The 17,821-nt window shown below is 40.8% G+C and overlaps 2 protein-coding genes across 2 annotated transcripts; one reads left to right on the top strand and one right to left on the bottom strand.

The window, feature by feature from the left end:
• Positions 1-97: 97 nt before the first annotated feature.
• LOC110983603 (sodium/hydrogen exchanger 9-like) lies at positions 98-12,840 on the bottom strand. Its single transcript, XM_022242970.2, has 15 exons — positions 12,322-12,840; positions 11,422-11,642; positions 11,013-11,090; positions 10,702-10,778; positions 10,404-10,504; positions 10,152-10,257; positions 9,867-9,993; positions 9,255-9,360; positions 8,964-9,166; positions 7,717-7,828; positions 6,888-7,041; positions 5,109-5,163; positions 4,779-4,861; positions 4,294-4,387; positions 98-3,733 (listed from the first exon to the last, which is right to left on the bottom strand). Exons 1-15 carry the CDS (start codon positions 12,665-12,667, stop codon positions 3,530-3,532), a joined length of 2,067 nt encoding a protein of 688 aa, XP_022098662.1. The 5' UTR covers positions 12,668-12,840; the 3' UTR covers positions 98-3,529.
• Positions 12,841-13,868: 1,028 nt separating this feature from the next.
• Positions 13,869-17,503, top strand: LOC110983555 (NXPE family member 1-like). The gene is made up of 6 exons (XM_022242877.2): positions 13,869-14,014; positions 14,234-14,415; positions 14,857-14,984; positions 15,262-15,831; positions 16,027-16,079; positions 16,205-17,503. The coding sequence occupies exons 2-6, from the start codon at positions 14,242-14,244 to the stop codon at positions 17,005-17,007; spliced, it is 1,728 nt and encodes a 575-aa protein (XP_022098569.2). The 5' UTR covers positions 13,869-14,014; positions 14,234-14,241; the 3' UTR covers positions 17,008-17,503.
• The last annotated feature ends 318 nt before the right edge of the window (positions 17,504-17,821 follow it).

Genomic DNA, 17,821 nt, shown 5'->3' with positions numbered 1-17,821 from the left:
AGTGACACATTCCAGGACATTTATAACTTTTCAAATTGACATCTTAAATATTTATTTTCAAAATGACAACTGACACAAATTCACACACACACACTCATTAGCATAAACAAACACATTTTATTTTTTTGCCATGTCTTACAATAGCAATATTCACATTTCATATATACAATGTGTTAACAACTAAGCAATGCATATTTAATTACATAAAGTACCGTGTCACATTAGTATAACAACTGTCACATGATGACCATATAATTAAGCTCAATTAATCACTTCAGGACACCTTTTCTACCGTTACATAGCAATGCATAGATAGATATAACAAGTGAGCTTTGGAACCCAACGTAACATGTACTGAGCTCTGAAAACATTCCGTAATCATTTTTTCATGATTTTCAATTTTTTTTTAATAATAAAAGTAGCAAGATCATACCAACATCAGAAAGACAATGGTTGCAAAATGTGGCTTCTGGCTTAGCACTGTGATGATTCAGAAAAGATCAACTACACATCCCATTCCGGTATTTTCCATCCATTCAATTTGGGAACTGTATAGGTGCTTGTTTGGTCTAAAAATGTTCAGTTAAGACTATATCAGGACAAAGGAAACTCATAATGCTCAAGGACGGTAAAGCTGAGGGATACTGCCTCCATTTTCCTGACTGTTTATCATAAAGACCTTTAGAGTCACAATTATAAATTTCCAACGAGGTTGTTAAGGAATTTTAATGCAGTATCTTAAAACACCCCCTGACCATGTTATGGTATGTTCTTCGCAAGAGAAATTGTAAATAATTCCTTTATATGGCGCCTGTGTGCGTGCGGCACTTACTGCACAAGGCAATGCACAACCAGCCGGTGCTTTATCAACTGTTTAAGACCAGCCATATGATGGGCTCTCAACCAATAGAAATGGCTATCTGTCGGGTAGTTATGAATAATTATAATATTATAATCCATAGTAACTAAAAGTCAACTCTCAGTGGAGTTGGTAACATTGAAGTGAAATTCATAAACTGTTCCTTGGCAGTTTGTTTGTACACAGCTGCTTTCATCATTTCATTTTATACCTAGATGCACACATATCATATGGTCAAAACAGTGTCCTTTCCCATCTGTATAAGTTCTTTCTCATTCATATGCATATCCCTGACAGCCAATCAGAATAGCCATTGGAGAAGGGATCTCCATCTTTACGACCTTCACCATGTTCACAATAACAGAAGGCTAGAGCAGAGCCACTTACTAATTAACACTAACCTCCTAAAGTGTAAGTAAAATCATACGAAGATTGGGGGATTTTAGGACTGTTGTTAAAGGCTTTCCTTTTTTCAGTTCTTTTGTGCATACAGAAGAGTAAAAACTAGTCTACCAATTCCTCTTTCCTTTTAATTTGCGACTAGAAATAACCCAAGGTCATATACATGTACACACATCTCATCATTTTGGGTAATTACACTGCCATATATCAACGTAAAACCAAATGAAAAGGCAAGCACACTTCATTCAGTTTTAATCTGAAAGCCATTATTTTGGCTGAGATACATGGCTACATAGTCGACAGATAAATAGAAAATAGCGAGACATATGCTAATAGCACATAAAGTTGGATGCGGCTTGAATTTACACGACTCTACGGGATGAGGCTACAGCCATTACCATATCTCATGTGTAATTTCAAGCCACAGCCAAGTCATTTGGACACAATCTGCATGTATGCACAAATCTATTTACATACAGTACATTATTTCTGCGAGACCTTTCTGCAGACTGAGCGGATGATGAAGTAAAGGCTTTGAGGAACAGTGAATGGAATGACAACTAAATAACAAATCACTGTGCAGGGGGATAAAATAATGATACTCAAAGAATAGCAAATGGGGTGACAAACTGTGAATTAAACTTCGACTTTTAATTTACTCCTAGGAAAGGTTTTTAGTGACACAAACCTTCCCCTAAATCCAACATGTCAAGTCAAGTTAAGAAGTCAAATTGAATCGCTTTTGAACAAGTAAGAGGCAAGTAATTAAACAAGTAAAGCAAAATAGGCAAAACTATGAATTTCACAGGAAAAGAACAAAAACATAAACGGTTCAAGGACAGGGAGGTACGAATTCTAAAGTCTTAAAAAATGTCATTAACTTCGAGAACTAAAATGAAATATATAACAGGTTTAATCCTTAAAAAATTCACAAAAAGAATAAAGCTTTTTTGTCAAGTTTCCTTCTTTTCTGCCTTTATACAATACTTTGGTTTCACTTGGATGTTCTCCATTCCAGCAAAACCCAAACCTGAGAATTACAGTTCAGTTACAAACAACTTGTCATTAATGCTGCCGAGTGCTTACATCACAACCAATGATATTATCAAACACACCTAAGGGCAACGTTACATAAACATGATTCATTGGCCATGATATGTTATGATAAATGTGTTGCACATTTACAAAGACTTTTGGCAATATCAAACCACGAAGGATCTGAGCAAAGCTCTGCTTGCTTGTGGATTCACAAAATATTTGAAGGACGGCACAAAAGAACCTTAGCATGAGGTTAAAAATGAGTGACTCATAATCAGATCTAAAATGATTGGTTTTAGACAACAGTATCATGTCTTCACAAGTATGGATAATTTCTTTATGTCTGTGTGTAGTCTGGATACCAGACCCGATGATTCTGACGACGAATCAAGGGTCTGGTATCACCCGATGTCATGTGACCAGGACTGGAGGAATTCCTCCAGTTTTCCGGAAATTGCCGAAATATTCCAAAGTTGTCCCATCTACATTCTGCATGTTCGGTACCGAACGGTACCGTTGATGTTCGGTTAATCCCTGTCGGGTAGGTGGGCTTGTTGAACGTAAACCGTCGACAATCATGCATTGGTATATATTAACAAAGTTACAAACAACTTACTTGTTGATTGGTGTGTGCGTGGAGGGAATGTTGCTGTACAAGAACTGATTGAAGAATTTCAAACATGTTGATGTATGATTTTGAAATTTCTGAGATTTTTTCAAGTGCGCCTCATAAGGGAACACTCAGCTGACTTGGAACCCACCAAGTAAGGGAATGAAATCGAAAACATCCGGGCTTCAACTTGTGACCTCTAACCCTTGCATCATATCAATTTATATCCGTGGGTGATGCCTGACCTAAAATTCTTTATCAAGGGTCGTCAGGGAATTTTGGGGCAGGGAACCAGACTAGTCTGTGTGTACACACTAATGGGAGACTTTGAGACACTTAGTGGCAGCAGACAAATTGGGTCTGTTGCCAGTTCTGGGAGTGGGCAAGCAAGTGCACAACTGTGGAAAAGGACCCATCTATCTGCCACCATCAAGCCTCTTCACGTCTCCCAGTCAAAGAATCAAGCCTCTCTGACAACAAAATTAATCAAGTTCAATCAATTGGCAATACAAGTTTTCCTAAAGAATATCTGCAAACATAACATGATACAAAAAAACCATAAAATAACAAGCACAATACACTATAGATACTACTATTTGTTTGGCGTGAGTATTTCCAATTTATACTTGAGTGGGTGTCTGTTGTAGACTCAGGCCTTTAATCTGAATGTTTCCCAGGCCTAGGTCACCGTCCAATCCTGTGTCATCTTCCGTGTGATTGGCTGTCTGGTTTGGGTCGGTTTGGGAGGTCGAATGCTGCTCTGCAGAGGAGCTATTATCCTCCAGGATCAAGTCACTGTCGCTGTCTTCATCAATGTGCTCATCCTAGGGGAAAAAGAATAACATGATGTGTAGAACTAACATTCTGATATCTTTTATGACAACGGCAACTGAAATCAGAGTGCGCCATCCAGAGGTTGCCACAAAAAAGCCATTTTTCAGTGCATTGTGGGAAATGTCAAGAGTTTCTATTCTCCGGCTGTGCGTAGAGAAATTATTATCAATGTCTGTCGAGGAAGAAGATCCTCCAAAGATATCCCCAAGACGTCTGCTGACATGCTCAAATGCAAATTGCAGCAAGGCGGCCACGCTTTCGTCAACCGTATATTTGAAAAATGGCCACTCTGTGGCAACCACTTGGTGGTGAACTATAGTTCGCCCCTATTCATTATGAAGTTTTGATTGGCGGAGGAAGGTACAAGCAGAGCCCAGGTACTTTTACGTTTAGTGGGAGTTGATTCCCCAAGAAAATTGAAATATTCAACAGATTTCTACAAAATAAAGTACCTCAGGGGTAGGTTCATGCAGAGGCATTTTGGGAAAGAAATATTCATTATTCTTAGCCTAGATTTCTTGGGATGTATTAAATGAAACCAAGATCTTACCCTCACAGTGAGACATCTAGCAATGGGATAACAGCAGGTAGGTAGTGTCTCCTTCAGATCTGCACCTTTCCTTGTGAAGATGGGTTTGAAAAATCTGTAAATGTGGTTCAGGAGTTGTTACTTTACACTTTTTAAGGTGGAGGTCTTGCTAAAGCATAAGTTGGACATTTGTGAAAAAAACACAAATATTAACAACTGCATAAACCGTTGCTGAACCTCTGAAAATTAATAACAAAGAATCGTTGAATACATGAAGCAGAAGACAGGAAAAACGACAACACTTCCATTTTTTTCAGACTTAACAACTGGCGTTTATACAATTGATGACATCACTTTTACAGTGCTCAAATTTTTACGCCATTGACAGCTACATCACAAGCAGAACAGTCAATATGTCGAGGAAATGAATTGTTTGGGACAAAACCAGTAAATGACAATTTAAATACTCAATCCAATGCAAGTGAAATACTTTTCCCAAAGGATACTTGTAGTCTACATCATACCACTGTCTCACAATCCAGGCTTGTTCATATCTCTTCCTTAATCTTACGTCATGCTCAGTCTGCTGCTACAATGACAAATTAGACACTACAGATTACTTTCACAGTCTAAAAATGATAAATGTCGTAAGACTTCAGGAAAAAACTTCTCAATTTGAATCTTTTGCCCAATTAGTCTGATTATAAAATCTCAACCAACAATACTTTATTTTGAAAGCTTCACTTTAATTTTTCGAAATTCCAATTTTCCAAAATGTGTCGGTATTTGATGTTCGATGCAACAAATGATCCAGCATTTCTGCTCAAAGCACTCACCGACCCAACGACCTGCATCCCGGGCTGGGTCGTATCCTCGTCCGACACCCCGACCCTAGAAACAATCATAGTGGAAGTTGAGTTGCCTCCCTCCTCGGAAACAACCATGACGGCATTCCAAGATGGCTCACCGGGGTCTGCCCAGAACGACCCCGAATGTCGGATTGAGACCCTTGTGAGTTAATAGCAAAGGCACGCATGCACGAGTGAGACAGAATGAGAGAGGAAGACAGAGATAGACATGGCGATACCAGCCACACAAGGGAACCACTTCATACAACTGCTACCAAAGCACATCCGCAGGGCACATGAAAAGTTGGGCTCGATGCCTTCAGCAAGCAAAACAATTTATGAAGGTGAGTGGTTTCCAAGATAAACTGTGCTTCTCAAGAGGAGATTGTGATCAGTGTGTCTAATAGTCATTTTAGCAGTGATATGAAGATGGCTCCTTGGTGTATGTGGACATCATTGTGAATGGGGAAATTGAGGGTGCTGTGATAAGGAACATCAAGGGCGCTCTATTTGAAATCTGCGGCAGCCCATTAACGCACTTTGGTGTATAAAAATAGATACATCTCACAACTGCAATGACTTGCGCAATGCAATCCTTTCAACAAACAACCTAGGGCTATGGGGGGGGGTGCGAGCTAAAGCCGGCAATCAACAGAGGGCACCTGTCCTAATATACAACACCACAGTTAGAGAGCTTCCATGACAATCTACATGAACTGATTTCTTCAAGATCATGGTTTGATTGGTCTTAACGACAAGTTGCTGGATACCAACAACCAGGGGTATTTCTGCAAGACATACGCAAGGACGATTGCGTGATATTTGTGAACTGATTGCTCCAAGGCACTTTGACTGGATATGCGACATGTTGAAGTATAAGCTCACGCTCCTTGCCAGAAGTTATGATTCCCATATGCTTATAAAATTATTACTGTATCAGCAATTCAGCATTCTAAATAACACATCTGTCCTTCAAGATGGTTTCTCATGAAAGCTCTCCATTACCCCACATACAATGTGCCATATGCAACTGGTTAAAAAGCAATGAATGCTCAGTGAAAGGCAGTGAGACGGTTAGCCAACTTGATTAGCGGCAGAAGAAATGTGACTGTGGAAAAATGTTAATACAGAAATTGTGAGGTAACAAAAATTGAGGTCATCTGGGCATGACAATGTCGCTAAACTCAAAACAAAACAAGTATACCGTCAGACACAGCTTTGTTGCACATTCAAAGCACAAACTATAGTCCCACTGACAGCAGCCTGAGAACCCAAGATGCCCCAAAATGGGAACACTGATCTATGAATGCCAACAGGAGAACCACCGGTCCTTTTAGATGGTGACAATCTCTACAATCATTTCAAAACAGCGCAGGAATATTTAGAGTTTTGAAGCATTCTCTCGAGAGGCGTCACTGGCAAAACAATGCTGAAGCAGCGAGGTACATGAAAAGCGGTGCTTGTGGTATTCAGAAATACCAGGGAGTTCATCTTGAGTCAGGTACTCTTGCGATAGCTGAGGTTAATAGGACTGTCCAAAGGCCCGGTGATCAGGGGTAATAAGAGCCTACAGCACAATGATCACACAACAAAGAGTGCTGCACCTGTCACTTTCTATTTTCAGGATCATGATAGCTCTGGTGAAATGATTGTGATTCCAGTTAATATTCATTTAAAATGGCTCGTCTTCTGCATTTTGTTTTGTGCTGAATTTTGTCCGACAAAAAATTCAGGATAAACGTTAGAAGACTTTGTATGAAGATGTACCTTATTTTCAACCACGTCAACATCTGCGTTGTCATGCCGCCACACAGCACCACGGTGCTCAGAACGATGACGAGGGTTGCCGTTAGCGACAGTTGCCGTGCCGTCGTGGCGGTGTTACGGATGGCTAGAGCGAAGGCTATGGCCCCTCTTAAACCTGCAGGGAAAAATGTATCATGTCTAAAAACAGTCTGTGCAATTATTGGAAGTTTCAATTTCATTTACTGCTAACTTCTAGCCTGCCAAATGTCCACTGAATACTGATCACTTTCAGAAGAGAGAAAAAGATGCATGGCAGCATAATGTCTTTGGACTCTGAACTTAGTTGCAATAACAATGCTTAGAAAAATAAGCTAGGGGTTACTTCAAAGTCTCTGTATGGGAAAACTGCATTGCCTAAACAGAAACAGCAAGTGAATGGAATACAAAGTAGCCTTGAATGTGTGCTTAATGTTAGTCACTTTCATTTCAATACCTGATTGAGCAAAACTTTTACACAGGACAGTTTTCCACTACATGAATTGAAATTCAGCAATAGGACACTGACATTCTATGGAAAAAATGTCCAATTTACTTCACACACTGAGATTAATTATTCGCAAACTTCATGCCCTATCCACACCTCAACTTACGATCAAGCTTTACCTTAAACTGTAGCAAGCTGTACAGAGATGCATCGGGCTGAGAGTGTGTTACTGTGTTCACTTTATGACAGTGCAAAACTACAGTAGTGAAGTGGCAGTCATCTTTCTGATGCCATACATGTCAGGGGTCAGAGGTCAAGAAATGGGATTCGAGGTCAAGGATTCAATGGTTGCTGTAATTCACTGACCTGAAAACATGAGCATGTGCTGGACGTTCCATGGTATCTTCTGCCTTCGACCGAGATTTAGCAAGAAGGACAACGGATAAATATTGACGCATCGACCAACGAGGATGGCAAACTGATAACACTTTTGAGTTAAGGCAAAAACAGAACTCAAATTGCTCGGAAACCATGGTTCAAATATCTGAAAACCAAAGTCTGTGGCTTTTCATGGACTTTTTAGGACTACAATGCACATGACAGTTTCAACTACATTTAATGTCATTTTGTAAAGGAGAGTTGTTTGGTATTATAAACTAGCCGACCGTCATATCCGTTACTACAGACTGACAAGTATTAGGAACTAGCCGACCGTCATATCGACTACTACAGACTGACAAGTATTAGGAACTAGCCGACCGTCATATCCGTTACTACAGACTGACAAGTATTATGAACTAGATGACTGTCATATCCGTTACTACAGACTGACAAGTATTAGGAACTAGACGACAGTCACATCCGTTACTACAGACTGACAAGTATTAGGAACTAGCCGACCGTCATATCCGTTACTACAGATGACAAGTATTATGAACTAGACGACTGTCATATCCGTTACTACAGACTGACAAGTATTAGGAACTAGACGACAGTCATATCCGTTACTACAGATGACAAGTATTATGAACTAGATGACTGTCATATCCGTTACTACAGACTGACAAGTATTAGGAACTAGACGACAGTCACATCCGTTACTACAGACTGACAAGTATTATGAACTAGCCGACTGTCATATCCGTTACTACAGACTGACAAGTATTATGAACTAGACGACTGTCATATCCGTTACTACAGACTGACAAGTATTATGAACTAGACGACTGTCATATCCGTTACTACAGACTGACAAGTATTATGAACTAGATGACTGTCATATCCGTTACTACAGATGACAAGTATTATGAACTAGATGACTGTCATATCCGTTACTACAGACTGACAAGTATAGCCTGTAAATGTAGCATTATTCTATTATCACACCAAAAGCGACTAATAAAATCCCTATCACGATCTTGATTTCCAGAACTTTTTCCCTGACAACAGGATTCTGGGAAACCTTCTTCTTTTTCCCAATTTTTTTAAATGACTTTCCAGAAAAAACATTTTCCCAAGAGTTGTCAGGATTTTTCATGACTGTAGGAACCTTGAGAAGGGGAAAAATGACAGTAACATTGATATCCGATTTCTGGACAGTCTCTGAAGGATACGATAGCAGAGAAGATGAAGCCAGCGTCCCAGTACTGGTTCCTTGGGTTGAACATAGAGATGCCCATGTAGGAAAAGATGAAACTCTCGGCCAGGAACTGGGTCAGCTCTGACACCTCCTTGGTGCGCTTCTTGGAGTCCTCTGAGAGGTTATTGTAGGTGTAGTGGGCCTGCATGATCCCACAGAACAGCACCGCCACGATTCCTACCGGGTAAACAAGAGATGAGCTCATTAGATTGAATTTGCTGGCACGAGAGAATATTTTGGATATTCCATCTGCTGTTCATCTCACCAGTTAGTTGAGCAGCCTCTGCGATCAGGTAGGACATGTAGGAGATGATGAAAAAGATGCCAGTCTCAAGTAGAGGGAAGTCACGGATCCGGGTGAATTTTGTGACGTGAGAAGAGTACGTTAAGGAAAGTAGCCCAACTACCAATGAAAATTCTGCTTCAACAGTTATAAGTCATTACTGTGTGTCAGACCAGGATTTTCGTAGGTAACAGGTTCACATCTCAACTGTAAAGCACAGAACGTTCAGAATTGCATGGCCAGAAGCCTATATCCAAGGCCAAAGATTACACAATTTTCAGCAGCTCAGAAAGATTTCGCATGCCAAAACTTGTATTTTTCCCAAGCAGCTTTTTTCAAATTTGAGTTATCTGAAAGGGTCTTCTTTTGTTTTCAAGTAGTTCTGCAAAATTATACAACTTAGAGGCCGTTACACACCCGGCAGGGCTTGGATATCTAGAAAATACCATTTTTTTCAATGAGAATTCAAAGATATTTCGCATGTCACGAAGTGTGAAGAAGTTACAGATTCTCTGCCTCCATTGGCTGAGAAGTAAGTGGGTATAAGTGACGAATTACCGAGCCAAAATAATTCAAGTCCAGTAAAAAGGATATCAAGGCTGTTATGATTCCCATGACCGATCCAATGGCAAACGACCCCACAAAGACCCCAATGAAGATTCCCAGAGACTTGAAGATGGGACCAGCTTCAAAGGTGTCGCTCTCATAGGACTGAACTGTCCTGTGGAATCAAAAGGAGGGGTTTTTGTCTGGTCTACCACATACCAATGAGTCTGGTATACACGTACATATATTCATATGTCACAAATGGAATGAGTCGTACCTCACTTCCAAACCCCCAAAAGACCCGTCAGCCAAAGCATATGTCATTCTTCCTACCTTGAGAGGACGATGGCCACAGCATCGTTAAGAACGCTTTCTCCAAAGACCAGAATAAACATGTCCACGTCGACTTTCAGATCTTGAAATACTGCTAAAACAGTCACTGTAACAGAGGAATGTTTTGATGCTGATGAGAATACTTACATCTTACATGAAAAACATGCTGTATTCGTGCTTCACAAATATGCGATGTTTCCTGTAAAGCACTCTGGCTTTCTATCATTAAAACCCTTCAGTTCTCAAATTTACCCGGGTCTGTAGCCGAGATCAAAGCACCAAAGAGGAACGAGTCTTGGAGGCTGAAATCTGTCCGTCCCATTGCCTTGGAGACCAGACCAAACATGATGCCTCTGCAAACGACAAAATGTAGAAGAAATTTGGAAAAAAGTTCTGTTTGATCTTGCACCACATGCATGGATACAAACTTGATCCCTCCTGGGTCTGTTGGGACTGCTGCTAATGATTCAGTGGGGGTTAAGAAAAGAGGTCAGTATTAATCCAAAAATTTCATTGCAAAAAGAATGAACAGAAGTTACTTTTCACTCACCCAACTACAAAACAAGAGATAGCGGTTCCAATCATGGCATAAGTTAGAATTGAGCCCAAATTGCGGAAGAAGTGACGCTGCAGAGAAGACAATATCATATTCATCAATTCTCAATTTACACTTTGATTTAGTAAAATATAATGCGGACAAATTACAGCAGACGAACTAAAGAGAAGCAACAAGCATGTCATTTTCAAGCAAGCTGTTTCCCCCAAAACAACATGATCAAAGCACACAGAAGGCATTTTTCTTACTTAGTCCGACACCGAGAGTTTGCAATTGCCACTGTTTGGATCACTCCACACACTCACCCGTTTGAGGCTGTAGCCTGCGTAGAAGATGATAGGTGGCAGTAACATGTTGAAAAACACTTCCGGGTCAAAGTTCACCTACGGACAAGAGCCACATCATAGATGAGTTTTCAAAAAAGTGAACTGCATTTAAAAAAAAATCTTTATAGACATTGTGTCACGTGGGTGACAGGCCCATGCCTGTATACACATCCATGTCTACGTGTTTCTATGCATATTCCCTAACACTTATTGCAACATGAAATAAATACATCAGAACTTCAGGCTTTTTTTTGTAAATTACTGACACTCTGATCTGTCTGGACTGCCAGCCAATAAGTCCTTTGACAGGTGCCTTCACGTTAAAGAGCACACACTACATTAAGCTTAAGTTCTGCAACAAACAGTACTCCCGAGGAAAACTCTTTACCTTTTCAACGAATGCAGATGGTACGGAATAATTAGTTTCCTTGATGATACCCTTTCGGCTGTACAGGAAGGTAAGGGTATCGTTGCTAGGATACCGAAGTGCCACATGTATGCTAGAGCTGGCTTTCACGACATCACATTCCGGGGCGCTGCTTTCAAAGCGTAATGGTACCTGGCCGCTGATTTCAGCTGTGTTCCAGACTATGGCGCCCACCACAGCACCTGTGAAAAAATAACTGGTGTTTTCTTTTCCCCCTTTCTTTGTTTGTACAAAAACAAACCGCAAGCTATGAATTGGAACAAGGCAGCCAAGCTATCACCAAGTCCTCCAATAGGGCTGTTGAAAATTTCTATTCCTTTTAAATTGTTTAATGAATAATTTAATTTTTTAATTGTTCTAAGATTTCTGTCGCTTTTCATTTGAATCTGCTTAAAACAAAAGAAAATTCTCCCTTTCTTATCATGAATTTTGCATTAAAATATTCAAATTCGGAAAATAATATTCAAATGTTTGATAACTGATCAAATATTCGGATATTTGGCACAACCATCATAAACCTTTGACTACTGTATGCAACCTACTGCCCTGTACATTGTACATGTATGTACTAATAAGTGTTTATTATTCACTTAATTTTTAGATTTGAATGGTTATATGGCACGATTGGCCAATGTGCACTATTGCCTGATTGCTCTGCACAGATGCACAGCTGGTCGATCCCAGGCCAATATGACAGGAAATCTCCAACTTTTGGCCCTAATTCCCTTTTAGGAAACAATCTATCACAACTATGAATAAGAAAGAAAAGGCAATGGTTGATGGCAAAATTTATCAACAAATCATGATCTCACCAGTCTTCATAAGGCAACTTCGGAATACTGGTCTTCTCATACAACTTACCGTAAATCATTGCTAGGCCTGTCTCATGAATAAACCGGAATCGATGGGCCTTAAACAGCCAGATCGTCAAAATTGTCAACACCAGAAGCGACAGAAACAACAACAAATTTAAGCTATCATATCGATGTTGATTCAAAACTTCATCTTCCTCGATTTCCTCTGGGTCGCATTTAATATCTTCGTTTGGAACTGTCGTCTGACTTTGAGCGCAAAGAGCACGTGCCAAAATGAGGAAAACAGCCGACAATCTTGGGAGAGGAAATGAACAAATTTTCCTGTGAATCGCCATCTTGTCACGAACCCCTCCTACCGAATAATGATGCCGCACTCCGAAAGTAGAATGCATGGTCTAAAAGGAGATACGAAAACATTGCATTATTTTATAAACTGGGTTTGGGGAAACAAGTGATCATAAGTCAAAAACTTGTTGCCACATTGGGATGGATCGTTTCCCAAATCCAAGATAATGAATGTATGTCTGGACTATTTCTAATATTTCTCTACTTCGTGGAAATAACATTTTCACGACTCCGCCCTTTTGAAACCCCTAATCTATGTTTTCGATGACACATCATTAAAAGTATCACGAGATGGCAGAGCGCCCTCACTTGAAAAAACTTAATAATTATTTTTGGACACCCGTCACGCACCCTGTACCCTAGGCCCTAGCCAACAAAATGGCTTTTGAGATCACTGAATCAAAGAGCATACCTATTTTCGTTTTATTCCCCAAACCCGCCTTACCAAGGGTGGATCCAGAATCAAATTTCGGGGGGGGGCTAGATCTAATGTGAACATGTTTTCGGTAACCCAGCATCGATCATGGCCTTTCTGCTGGATAGTAAGGCTATTATTTGAGGACTTTCTACACGCTTCAGGAAGACATAAAACAGACACAAAATTTGTCTTTTTTTCGTTGATTAAAAATAAAATTTGGTTCAGTTTTTTTTTTTTGGGGGGGGTGGCGTTGGCAAAAAGCCCCGACGAATTGCGGACCTATTTTGGATAGAGGCGAGCGGCTACATTCAAAGCTGAGCGCAATACTATATTTAGGAGGTATCTTCGGGGAAAGGCGAATAAAATTTTTTTTCGTTGCTAACCCCAATAAAAAAAAGAAACAAAAAGTGATTTTAAGGCATAATTTTGAATTTCCAGTGAAAAACGAAGGCTAACCTCTTCACGAGAGTCAACAGGCGGCGCTATTTCGTTCTGATTTTGCACTGTTTTCTATGGGCGCGTAGTTGGTGTAGTGCAACCTTAGGTTGAGGGAAGCCGGTCCACGTTTAAGTTTGATAATTAATGTATCCACCTTGAAGGTATCAGTAACATCTCAAATTTGTTAACTTTCCGGACAAATTCAAGTATTCCAGGTCCTGACACCCTCTTTATTAACAGTAAAGTTTTAACCAGCATAAGTTCATTAATTTTTGCTTCTTTTAATATCACACTTGAAGAGTTGCCCGAGTCCTGTGAAATCCGACAATGTAAACATTGTGTGTGAGGCATTTCATTCCTTACAAACAGCCGTTTGTGAGCCTAATGGACTTTGTACCCTCCAGACTGCACACCCACGGCACGAGCTCAGTGTTTTTCGCCTGAGTCACGCTATATTCATTTGAAAGCAGATGTTATTGTATGTGATCATGCTGGAAATCCGGTCTTGTTCAGTCAAATTATGATGCTGATGATGATCGTAAGTACTTGAAGCCAAAAGATTGAGAACATTTGTCCAAACAGACCGATTGGAATCTTGTTGGATGCCGTCGAAATGGCAATTGACGTTTACACTGCCATGTTTTCCTACTGACAAAAATTAGCCGTCTAAAGCTAGGAAGTGTTTTCAAAACCGAGTTCGTTTGTTGTGAATCGAGCTGCCGCCATTGCAGGGTTTCTGTGATCACATCTATTCAAGGTATTTAGATGGAGCAGGTCCGAGAGTTCTCCTGGAAGGGACTGACCGTTCTGGCCAAGATGGACGAAGAAACCGAATTCTTGACCACGTTGCCAAGGAAGTCGAGATTTGTTGTCCTCCTCTTGCTGTGTTTCTGTTTCGTCACCTTCGTCTTCCTGTACGCACTCTCGCCAAGATCTACGGTAAAGATTTACTATCTTAATCCCGTGACATTTAAGAAACTATCATGCCTTTCAACTGTAGGCTATACTTTGAAAACTAGAAGCATGTATGTTGAACGTCTATAGCGTATAATGCATCCAGTCTCAGTATAGGAAAAGCGTAAAATTGGTAGACCAGTATGCTCAGAATGTCAGAAAAACCACCGTAAACTTAAAGAGGGTCTTCTGCTACCACAAAAGAGAAGAATATGCCGTAATTTTTTTTTTGCATTAACAGTACGGGAAATTGAAGAAGAAACCCTTTATTCAGCATACATTTTCTGTGGAATCGGATAATCGAAGCTTATTACATATGCACACAAGCACACAGTGAGGATTTTGCCACCCAAATCGCGGCAACCAGAGATTTCTGCACATCAAATCTGTACATCAACATTTTCCCCCTTTGCACATTTTAAATAGGTCCACTCGATAGATGATTTGAAGAAAGCCTGGCACATGGGACAATACAACATTCACAGACTGAACATCGAAGAGAAGACCCTCAAGAGTCCATCAAACATCACTCATGCACAGAGCTCAATATACAGGTAAGCATGATGTAGGAAATAAGATTTCTTCCATTATTAGTAAAGCATCATGCTTTCTTCGTATACGTCGCTGCTCTCCTCGATGGGCCATGCGTGGGTCGTGTATGCCCAATCCGAAAATTCCCAGGTCAAGATTTTCGTCAGACTTTTATTATCGAATCCGGGGCATCACTACCCAGATGAGACACAATACAGACTCGATCGCACCTGCATACCATCGAAATACATGTAGGCCTAGTAATATAAATTTAGATTTTTGTTTCGAACTTTCGCACAGATTTGATCATTCAAGTGGCCTGGTAGTTTCAAAAGGAGACATTTTACGGCTGGTGATCGAGGCTAGAGATGTAGCGGGAAAAAGAACAACGACGGGCGGGGACATGTGGTATGCTACCCTGAACTCGCTCAATCCCAAAGCAAGTACAGCTGGTAAGGTGGTGGACAATGGTGACGGCACGTATGAAGTCACCTTCTACGTCGGCTGGGAGGGCGTGGCCAGAATCGACATAATCCTGGTGCATCCCAAAGAGGCGTGCACCTTCGTGGAGCAGAAAGTGTGGCCGGCAGAGGATCGAGTAGTGTGGCTGGGGACGTACAAGGCCGAGAGAGAACCAAGAAACAAAGAGTACACACAGACGTGCGTGCTACGACGTAATGAGACAGACTGGGGCAACATGTGCGAGTACTGGTACCCGAAACAGATCGGCGAGACTCTCCTCATATGCGGAAAGCCAACCGACAAGAAAAGATGGACGTGCAACGACCTGAACGCCCTCAAGAGTCTAGATGCGCGGATCGAACTGGCTGCCTCGGAGCTGATCGAGGGCAAGGAGTACTTATTTGATAAGTAAGAAAACTACATATACATATATATCGACATGGCAGTTGGAAATACTAGTTGCAATGTCGCCATTATAAAGGTGCTATACAGTACTTTAATAACTTGATAACCTCTATGATAGTTTTTATTGTCATATACTTGACATCTACCCATGCTGTAAGTTGAAAAAGTTAGATGTCGTTTTTGAAATTTCCCTTTCAGCGAGAACATAATGCAGATTGTTGAAGATGGACCGAAACACATCAAAATTGAAGGTAGGAAAACTTCTAAGCTCTTTCATGCGAATGAAGAGTTCTTCCGTTAGTGACTATTCAGTCGTCTTGCTGTTAGTGCTGTTATATTGCTGTATGCCAACGCGTCTCTACTTTTGAATTGGCAGGTATGAAGCGACAGCAAGTTGTCGAAGCATTGCCTCCGTGCCGGCCTGGACTTAAAGCCCCCAGCTCGGAGGGTTATTGGCTAAACGATCAGTGGCATTCCCTCCGCTGCCAAAACTTTCAGTGGGGAGCCAACGCTAGCAAGTCCCAGGAGGCCTCTTGGTGCCTCCGAGGCAAAGAGGTGTACTTCCTAGGTGACACGACGGCCCGCCAGTGGTTTGAGGCATTCCAAGAATCCATCGGGTTAAAGTTCTTCTTGCGCAACGACGATGCCCATTACAGGTTTTTCCGCCATCACCCGTCTTTAAACCTATCCGTTCTGTACCAGGCTCGTCCCCTGCTGATGACCTCATTTCTAGTCCCATTCGAGGAAGTGCAGTTCGAGGTGGACCTTCTAGACAGCCTCAAAAATACGAAATGTAACTACATCGTCCTGTTGAGTCCGTGGTCGGATACAAACTGGGATCGCGCCAGTTTCACTGAGCGACTGAACCTCATGAAAGACGCAATCGAACGCCTCACGGTCAGGTGCCCCGAGGCACGAGTGGTTGTCAGAGGTCCACATCCAGTGGAGCACACTACGTTTAAATCATCCACATATGCCGAAAACATCTTGCTGCTGAAGATAAGGGACTTAATGGCAAAGATATTCCGGTATTCGAGTGCTTCGTTCCTTGACGTCTGGGACATGGGGTTGGCGTACCCTAGCCCGAATAAGAGAGACATGCCCAATGAGGTTATTCAACAGGGAGTAAATCTGTTTATGTCGTACGTGTGTCAGAACCGAAAAAAGTATACTGAATGAACTGAAATATCGTTTAAGATAAATACACATGTGTATGCAAATTTTGATTTGTGTATACTATATTTGTTCAATGGGGCATTTGATATTTCCGAGGAAAAATAGCGAGATGGCTGTTTTTCTAGTTGTCTTAGAGCAGTGGAACTAGTCGTCTAAATGAACAGAGAGGAAAAAGTAAGTAGCTAGAAAAACGAGCATGACTTGGGAAGATTCCATGTATAGTTTCACGAATTTTCTCTCAAAAGGGGCAAGGCTAAATTATGCATGGAGCTTAACCAGATAAAAGTCTCAGGTTGTGGTTCGAAATGTTTCAATTCAAAAGAGCACATCGATGGTTATTGTATAGCCTGTATGTCATGTTGGGATACAAAGAAGTTGAAATTAAGGTAACAGTCAGCTTCGGCTTGGTGTTGTTCGATATGAATATAATATTCTTTGAATTGAAATAGCAGCCTAGAAGTATGCTGCGTTTTATAGCAATAAATGCCGTACAGCTTCAGTCTTGCATGTCGTGTTGTCTATTGCTTTTTGGTCAGACTTGTATGGTTTGTTTTTAATAACTTACCGAACATACAGAATAGATTTAATTTTTAACACGTCATTTGAAAATAGCAAAGCGCCGAATCAGCAGCATTCCTTTTATGCTTCCTAACTAATCTAGTAGAAATCCCAAATGTCTTATAATTCGTAAACAAACCCAAACAGGTAAAATCCAACCTTCAGTGTGCTGATTGATATCGTGCAAATCGCTTCAGGATCACTTTAATGAAATAAATTACAGGTTTTGCGCGTGATATCAATTTGCAAGGATTATTTC

The sequence above is a fragment of the Acanthaster planci genome, linkage group LG14 (genome assembly GCF_054643075.1).
Source record: "Acanthaster planci isolate LZ-2023a linkage group LG14, COTS_SCS, whole genome shotgun sequence".
NCBI classification, from domain to species: Eukaryota; Metazoa; Echinodermata; class Asteroidea; order Valvatida; family Acanthasteridae; genus Acanthaster; species Acanthaster planci.
The sequence above is the reverse complement of the archived record's forward strand: the minus strand, read 5'-3'. Positions and strand labels throughout refer to the sequence as shown.